The 9115-nt window shown below is 41.4% G+C and overlaps 1 protein-coding gene across 1 annotated transcript in view; it reads left to right on the top strand.

The window, feature by feature from the left end:
* APP-BP1 (Nedd8-activating enzyme E1 regulatory subunit APP-BP1) overlaps positions 1-9115 on the top strand; it is a 33539-nt gene that overhangs the window by 21889 nt on the left and 2535 nt on the right. The window contains exons 7-8 of the mRNA XM_068357536.1: positions 436-635; positions 4180-4316. Of these exons, the coding sequence (XP_068213637.1) occupies positions 436-635; positions 4180-4316 (337 nt within the window). The remainder of the gene's footprint in view (positions 1-435; positions 636-4179; positions 4317-9115) is intronic.

Consider the following 9115-nt stretch of genomic DNA (forward strand, 5'->3'; position numbering starts at 1 on the left):
TACTATTGTACTGAAACCATGGCTTCTGAAACCATGTCAAGTAAAGTGTGTGTTAGCCCAGAGGCTAGAAGGGGTTATCAGGTGTTGTCTTCTCACTTTTTAGTCTTTAGCCATACCTTTGTTCCTTCTGCCTTTATTCCATCTTGCTGTCCAACTTAGCAAGAATGATATTATTTATTTAATTGTGATTGTAATTCAACTAGAATATAAATATTCCAAACTTTTGATGATAGTCTTGAAACCTTTATACCTTTTTGATAAAATAGTTTGATAAAATTAAACCATTTTGATAAATAATAAATATAACAAAATTAATTGTAAATCCAACCCTGTAACCTTACACCACTAGTCTGGTTTGATCTCCAACCCTGTAACCTTACACCACTAGTCTGGTTTGATCCGATGGTCATTATCAACGCAGTTTTTCATTTCCAGATATCGAGAACAGGCGTCCCTGGATGCCGACTGGGTGTGGAGAAGAATTCAAGAGCTCAGTCAGCAGTTAGGACCCCGTAAGGTTATGATTACGGAAAGCGACGTCAAGTCGTTCTGCAAACATTCGCACGGACTGAGAGTCATAAAGGGGAAGGCCATAGCGGATGAGTATAAAGGCTGCATCAATATGGGAGACATAGGTATGTAAAATACTGTAGTGATTAGTATGCTGTGGGTTACGGACCCAGACCTACATGGCTGAGGACTCTGAAGCGTGAAGTAGGCGATGATGAATGGAGAAGTATTGATTTAAAAGCGCAAGGTAGAGATGACTGGCGAAATCTAACCGAGGCCCTTTGCGTCAGTAGGCGCAGGAGGAGATGATAATGGGTTTCAGAAGACGGTCATTACAAGGTTGAAGTTCTTGTTGAATGTGCAGACATTGAGAAGTATAATCATTGAATTAAAAATTGACAAAAATGTATCATTAACTTAGCAAGTTTTTATTGAAAGTGAGGCATTCTACTCAATATCAAGTTTCAACAGTGGTTGCAGTACATGTGGTCAGGGAAACCCTTAAAAATCCTAGCTGACATGACCATCACACAAGTGTTGTATTGTATAAACAAAGCTTCAGTAATATTGTGTAATATTTACAAGAAAACTTGGTTGGAGCTTCTAGTTCTTGATTCAATGAACTGTATGGAAGTGGCATTACAGTGAACCCTCGCTACTTCGCGGTTCGACCATCGCGGATTCACCACTTCGCGGGTTTTTTCCATAACCCATATATATATACATATCGCGGATTTTCCGGAAATTTCGAAAATACCGCAATATCTGAAGACCCCAAATACGATATTTCGTTACCTGTAATTCCATTAATACTGTAATTAGTAATATCTGCTCTTACTGATTGTTCATTGCATTACATATGACATATAATTAAGCACAGAAAGAAATAAAACACGAAAAGAGAATGTGATCATATGATAATTCAGTACTGTATACAGTACGTAGTAAAATTAAATCGAACATGAAACGCAAATCAGATGCAGTCATACCATATTAGAATGGTGTAAGGCTGCTGTTGGCTACTACTGTACTGTACTACAAATGTAAGGGAAGTGCTTCTTTTCCATGAATCTTTTGTATGTATACGTACGTAGTACTGCATCCAATAATATTCTTTGTTGCAAAAATCACATTTCGAATAAGCGTACGAGAGAGAGAGAGAGACACACACACATCCTACAACAAAAGCGTAAAATAGCGTACGTAAAGCTATTATTATTATTATTGTTGTTGTTATTAAAATTATTGTTATTATTATTATTATAATTATTATTATTATTACAGTATCATTATTTATTATTATTATTACTGTACAGTATACTGTACGCAGGGTATCTTGTACTTTGAATTGGGTTGTGATTGGTTCAAGCGCTGATAGATGACGAATCAGAACCCAAGTTTTGTAATCTAGCCTCTGATTGGTGTTTTGACCGCTTCTCCAACCCGCACCGCGGTCACTTTGTCTCCCGCTGTACAGTATCGCTGTGTTGACGTTGTTAATTGTGAACTTTAATCTGTGCTGTGCGTGACTGTTTTAAGTTGAACTTTTTGTTGAACTTTCTGTTAAACCCTACTGTACAATGCCTCCCAAGCCTTCTGCTTCTACTAAGGCTGGTAGTGAGCCTAAACCAGCACCGAAAGATGATGACGATTGCTGAGAAGGTGACGCTTCTCGCTACTATGTTAAAAGACAGTAGAAGGTTGTGCTGTGCGTGACTGTTTTAAGTTGAACATTTTGTTGAACTTTCTGTTAAACCCTACTGTACAATGCCTCCCAAGCCTTCTGCTTCTACTAAGGGCTGGTAGTGAGCCTAAACAGCACCGAAAGATGATGACGATTGCTGAGAAGGTGACGCTTCTCGATAATATGTAAAAAGACAGTAGAAGTTACGCGGCCGCAGACCTCGAAGACCTGACGAAATCGGGCAGGTGAAGACAGTGAAACACAGGAAGAGATCCAAGAAAATGTCGAAGAAACGGTCTTAACATTAGAACGGCTTGCCAAGCTCTGCAAGCTTGCGAATGAGGTGAAAGAAATGTCGCAAGAGTGGGACGATGATATGGTTCGTTCTGTACAATTCTGCACCAAGATCGATGAACACATGGCTCCCTACAGGATGCTTTTGCGAAAAAAGAAAGCAGCGGCAGCAACTTCCGATCACACAATGCCCTCAGAAGAAATTGAAGAAGTGTCTCAGGAAGAAGTTGAAGAGGTGTCCCAGGAAAAGACACCTCCGTCTGAAGAGACGTTAAAATCTATTATGGCTGCACAGTAGAAGACATCATCAGCTTCATCATCATCATTTCTACTGTGCAGCAAATTCATCGCATCATCATCAAGTTTTTCTTGAACTAATTTTTCGTGGCGAGTAACAGTAACATTCTTTATTTTTTTCTTTAGATATTCTAGACATTTTAATATTTGTGCCTGTTTTATAGTTTAATACTGTATGCATTAAGTTAATGGGAAGGTTTATAAAAGTCTGAAGAGTATACATGTTGTAACCTATCATATTTTTTTTGTTTAAAATTTACATTTACGTACGTAAAACAAACTCACTCTCTCTCTCTCTCCCCCCCCCCCCCTCTCTCTCTCTCTCTCTCCCCCCTCTCTCTCTCTCTCTCTCCCCCCCCTCTCTCTCTCTCTCTCCCCCCCTCTCTCTCTCTCTCTCCCCCCTCTCTCTCTCTCTCTCTCCCCCCCTCTCTCTCTCTCTCTCTCCCCCCCTCTCTCTCTCTCTCTCTCCCCTCTCTCTCTCTCTCTCTCTCTCCCCTCTCTCTCTCTCTCTCTCTCCCCTCTCTCTCTCTCTCTCTCCTCTCTCTCTCTCTCTCTCTCTCTCTCTCTCTCTCTCTCTCTCTCTCTCTCTCTCTCTCTCTCTCTCTCTCTCTCTCTCTCTCTCTCTCTCTCTCTCTCTCTCTCTCTCTCTCTCTCTCTCTCTCTCTCTCTCTCTCTCTCTCTCTCTCCTCTCCTCTCTCTCTCTCTCTCTCTCTCTCTCTCTCTCTCTCTCTCTCTCGGCAAAAACTAACCTATACATATATGTGTACACTAAATGAGTTTGTTTTCTTCATTATGATCAGAGATAAACGTAAACAAAACATTGGTTGCCATTTTTTATCGTGTTTAGGAAACGCATGATATAAAATCGCCTTTAATATTTGTGCCTGTTTTAGTTTAGGGTACTGTAGTACATGCATTAAGTGTTCTGTACATTAAAGGGTGGTTTGTTAACAGTACTACGTACAAGGGAAGGTTTTAAAAGTCCGAATATACATGTTAAATAAATAGGTAAATATGGTGTCAATACTTCGCGGATTTTCACCTATCGCGTCCGGGTTTGGAACCTATCTACCGCGATAAATGAGGGTTAACTGTATATTATAAGTGACATACAGAGTTTCGATTGGTATAATAAGAAGGCATTATATACTCCCCTCTCTTTAGGTATGTTTATAAAAATGGAGACTGAAATAAATCCAAACATCTGATAGCATGTTCAAATAAAACTTCACTTTTGTAAAAGTTTTATATACTTTTAATTATCATGTTGACCGCAGAGCAATAATAGAGTATTGATAAAAGCTTACTTCACTAACTGTATGCAGTTGATAATATCTACTTCACAAATTGTGTGATGTACTTTTCCCATCTACATCGTACTTTTGTTTTTTCAGGTGCACAGTTGGACAACCCAGAAAGTGAGTTAGTGTGGTACGTAATGCTGAGAGCTGTCGATCAATTTCATTCTGAATTTAGAGCGTATCCAGGATATTTTAACGATCAAGTGGAGACTGATATTGTAAGGCTAAAGGTTAGTATTATGTGAAGTTGTACAGATTTTTATTGTGAATGTTTTTATAATTTCCATTTGTACCCATCATTCATTATACTGTTGAAAAGAAAGATTGTTAGAATAATGTTCAGATACAAACCAACTTTTTACACAATGCTTACTAAGAGGTTAACTGAGGTCTTTATATTATCATTTAGTTGGTCCCTTCCAAGAATTGGGAGTAAAGTTGCAGGAGCCAATAATTGAAGCTTTTCCAGCTTTTTCCATTTTTAATCTTTTCTCAAGCTTCGATTCCTTTTGATTGGGTTGTAGTTATCTAGATGCACCTGACCTCCAGACCTCCAGCTGATGATGGTTTTTCTCTCTTGTGTGTCTGGGGAAATAATAATATAATTAATAATGATATTGCAGGTTTTAGTAATGAAATCTTACATCTTGAAAAGTTATATATAGCCACCTACACCTATTGCTGGTTCATAGGCAGGCAATACACCTATTGCTGGTTCATGAGCACATAATACATCTACCTATTGCTAATTCATAAGCTGGCAATACACCTATTGCTAATTTATAAGCTGACAATACAACTATTGCTAATTTATAAGCAGGCAATACACCTATTGCTAGTTCATAAGCAGGCAATACACCTATTGCTGGTTCATAAGCCAGCAATATACCTATTGCCAGTTCATAAGCCAGCAATACAACTATTGCTAATTTATAAGCTGGCAATACAACTATTGCTAGTTCATAGGAAGGCATTTTGTTCCTTGTTCCCTCAAGTTGAAGAAATTATTACCATTGAATCCATATTTATGAATCTTGGGTCATGTCAGCGAGCTGATTCAGTAGCCATACACTTTAGGATGAGGATTGGTTTTCAGAGTCACAGCAGGATGGCATTCCTCATCACAAAAGTTGAGGACGAACTTGCAGTACACATGTCAGCGTCAACCAAAGAATAACTTGAGAGGGAGAAGGTTTACGGGTGCAGTTATGAAAGCCAATTTCGGACCTTGTTGGGAGAATCTACAGTTCAAGGTCGATTAGTCATTACTGGTCAATAGTTCAAAAAGTGCAGCACAAGATAATACTGTACTCTCAAGTTACAGGGGATGACTATCCTTAGTCAAATGTTGCTTTGTTTTGATTCTGCACTTCTAATCTTTTGCGTCATTGTTTTATTTTGTAGCAATATCGCACACAAAGGAAAGAATTCAGAAAATTTAAACAAAAACCCAGGATTGCCCCAGAAGCCAAGTACCCCCACGAGTGTGCCAGGAAGAGCATAATGAGAAGCAGAAATCTTTGAGGTGGCCTTGATGTTTCTTGTTGTCATGGTTGGTTTTGAGTGTAGACTTTAGCAGTCTGCATATCCCATTCAGGTAGACAGCTGGGCCTCAGGTAGACCTGATTATCAGAAACTTTACCAGGTTCTGTATTGACCACTTTGATACACCTGAACATTCACAGTGTGTACCATTGCATCTAGAGATAGTTGCTGGCACCTAATGCCATTCCTTGTCTTGTCACAAACCACAGCATAAGGCATAGATTGGGTCTCCAACTTGGTACGGTTATTACCTTTAGGATAGGGTCGTTGCCATAACGTACTTTTCTTAATGGTTCTGTTCTGGAAACATAAGTAATATGACTATTTTTGTCCTGATCTGCAGAAAAATCAACTTTTTGCAGCTCCAGAGTATTGTTGGTTTTAGGAAACAATTGAACAAGCCACTGGGTAGGTTCATTGGTGGTTGGATGATATGGTGTCCCAGGGAGTTGAATAATACCTTGATCTTGTTCCTTTCACTGGGTCTGGAATTCATCTAAGAATTCTTTGGCGTTGGCCAAGACCAGTTTGTTTGGGTATCCAAAGTGAGTGAAGTCTTGTTCAGTAAGTCTGTCTATTTTTGCCTAAGCTGACCAAGTTAGATGAATACACGAATATGTATTCATAACGTGCAACCAGATGTATCACATGGAGTATATACATAATCCAAAGTTCCAAGGTATCTCTCTAAGTGGCTACAGATGGATGGTGGGTTTGAAGGCTTCTGTTGTTTTCCGTATGGCACAATGATGGCCACCTTGTTTTAATTTCTTCATCGGTTTGGCCAGTAGGCTGCTGTGCTTGGCAATTGCTTCCTTTAAAGCATTCATAAATGACCAAGATGCAACAAAAGTCTAAGAATACTTAGTCTCAGGATCCATAAACAAGGCATCTTCTACAGATCTGTAAAAATGATCATTGATTGGATTGATTACACAAGTCATACTGTATCTACATAGTCTTTACCTCCTTCCCGTCGGATTGAACGCTGCTATTCCCAATATTGGGATCAGGGTGGTCAGTTTAATAGTTGACCTGACTTAGCTGTAGAGCCCATTATGCTTCTCTATTCCTGGTAGTAGTGAAGCGTTCTTTCCATGGTGTCTGAGTGAAGCAAAGTCGTATGTGGTGGCATTCTGACAGATGTGTGCTGTCAATCCCTGGAGCTATTTACTGTGCTTGGCACTCCAAAACTCTGATAGTTCACGGGGCATGAATCTCTTTGTGTGATATCTAGTCTTCATGAAACTAGTGATCTCATCCACTATGAATCTGCTGTTTGGCAAAGATTTTTAGAAGCTTGCTTATGTTCAACCATGTGGCTAAGGAAAATCTGAGCTGTTCTGTCTTCTGCAACAAAATATGTGATGGTAAATGTATAACTTATCCCAATAATTGGGCTACAGTTTGCTGGTGGGAGAGAATGGTTCCAAGTCTAGTATGAAAGTTAGCAGTTAAGGTATGGCTGTAACAATTGCCAATGCTGCTTTGTTTTAGTTGCAAGTGCCTTATTTCATCGTCTTTGTTTTAATTGCTAGTGCCATATTTCATCCTCTCTGTTTTTATTTGCTCTGTGTTGCCATTCCATTGGTTCCAACTGGACTTCCAAAGTTCGAGGTGTGGATTGGGATGGCATGACGGAATACTTCTCCTGGAATACCTTTTAAGCCAATGAGAAACCTTTCCTGACCGACTTTGGGTCTTTCAGTTCTTTCTTCTGGGCCTGCCAAGAGTAACGGTAAAAGCGGAAAAGGAAGGTCTGACATGCGGGCCCCAAAGCTCACTGGACCTGGGTTTTGGTTTGGGGTGTTTAGTCTGAGAAGGCGATTGATATTAGACTATAATTCTCTGTGAGAGTAATCTCTCTTGGGAATAAGGAGCCTGTGTGAAACATCGGTCTGGTATCCCTTTGAGGCGGAGTGACCTGTATCTTGCTCCCATGGAAATATCTAGGGAAGACTATGGCAATAATGGGATGTTCGTAGCTGGAAGAGACGGTTATGTACCCTCTGAGAGGGTGGGTGCATCTTGCAGCCTGACTAATTTTACAGGGTCAAGATGTCCTATCTTTAGTGACCTTAAAGCATGAGCCTGCGCATCTCCTGGAGAAATCTAACCCTGGAAAAACCCTACCTGTAGACGATTCTCCTCTTGTTGGAGGAGTGCTGACTTCCGTCACATGGCCTCGATGAAAAAGCTTTCAAAGCATCCTGCAATTTCTTCTGCTCAGTGCTTGAAACAAAGGCGCGGTTGCAGTGAGACAAGGGAGGATGACTCTTTGTCTTTGCCGAAGATGTGCCTCAGAAGCGGAAGCGAGGCTACCTGGAGTACCGAGAATTGTTTTGATGGGGAGTGCGTGAAGGACACAAGACCAGAGGCAGAAGAAGCGCAATCGTCCTTAAGGGGCAAGCGTATTCTGGGCATGAAGGGCGCCTGGAGCGCCACAGTGTGCGAAGAAGAAGCGAGTCATTCTCAAAGGCGAAGGCCGATTGGGGCTTAAGGGTCGTTCTGAAGTTCGTCTGCGACGTAGCGAAGGAGAATGTCGGGAGTGTGTAGAAAATTGCCTGGACCCCAATGGCGAGGAGTGTTCAGAAGGCGATGAATGCCTAAACTCTGAAGAGAAGCGTCTGCGACGACTGCTGTGAAGAGTCTAGCGATCCCTCAGGTGCAGCGAGCACCTCTCTTTGGATGACTTGTAAGCCTTACAAGAAGAGCGATATGGTGGTGATGAGGCAGGCTAGCAAGAAGAGGAATATCCAACTTTCTTAAAGGATCATACCTCCTCTAAGAAAGAGCGCTCCATGCGCGAAGGGTGAGGAGAAGCATCAACCAAAAGTGTGTAGAGTCAGAAGAGCTGTCAGTGAATGAAGGTGGTCTGACAAGATAGAGACTGGCAACACCAGGTCTTGAAAGTGAAGGTCTAGCCAAAGAGTCAGCAGGAGAGATGGTTTATGCCGACCTATCTCTCTGTAGAGGAGAGATTGTGCCTGCGACGAGACACTGCCTCACGAGAAGGTTTGCAGAGCTGCGAGGTTCCCTTGATGATGATCATGATGAAGTAGAGCAGTAAAAAGCCTCTGCAAGAGCATGTCTAGAGGCGAGATCTACGGAGGGGTCATCAGCCGATGGGAAGCCCGTTGAGAAGACCACCGAAGCATCAGCTTGAGGACAATGATCTTCTCCAAGGAATTGCTGAAGCATATTTCCAATGGAGAGCCACTAATGCCCAGGGAAAGCCACAGCAAGTGAAAGGTGTCAGCTCTCTGAAAGGAATGGGTAGAGGTTGAAACCCTCCAGAGGAGGTGGTGCTGTTTTTTTTCTAATTGAAACGGTGGGGGTCTCTGTGCCCATAGGCTTGACCAAGCGGCAGGGTACCATCACTCTTTCCAGAGCCTCCGCTAGGAGTTTGAGGAGAGTCCCGGTGTAAGAAGAAACCAGCAGGGGTTTCTTAGACTCCAAGGAAGACTCTGAAGGTAAAGAATCC

The sequence above is a fragment of the Palaemon carinicauda genome, chromosome 34, assembly GCF_036898095.1.
Source record: "Palaemon carinicauda isolate YSFRI2023 chromosome 34, ASM3689809v2, whole genome shotgun sequence".
Taxonomy (NCBI): domain Eukaryota; kingdom Metazoa; phylum Arthropoda; class Malacostraca; order Decapoda; family Palaemonidae; genus Palaemon; species Palaemon carinicauda.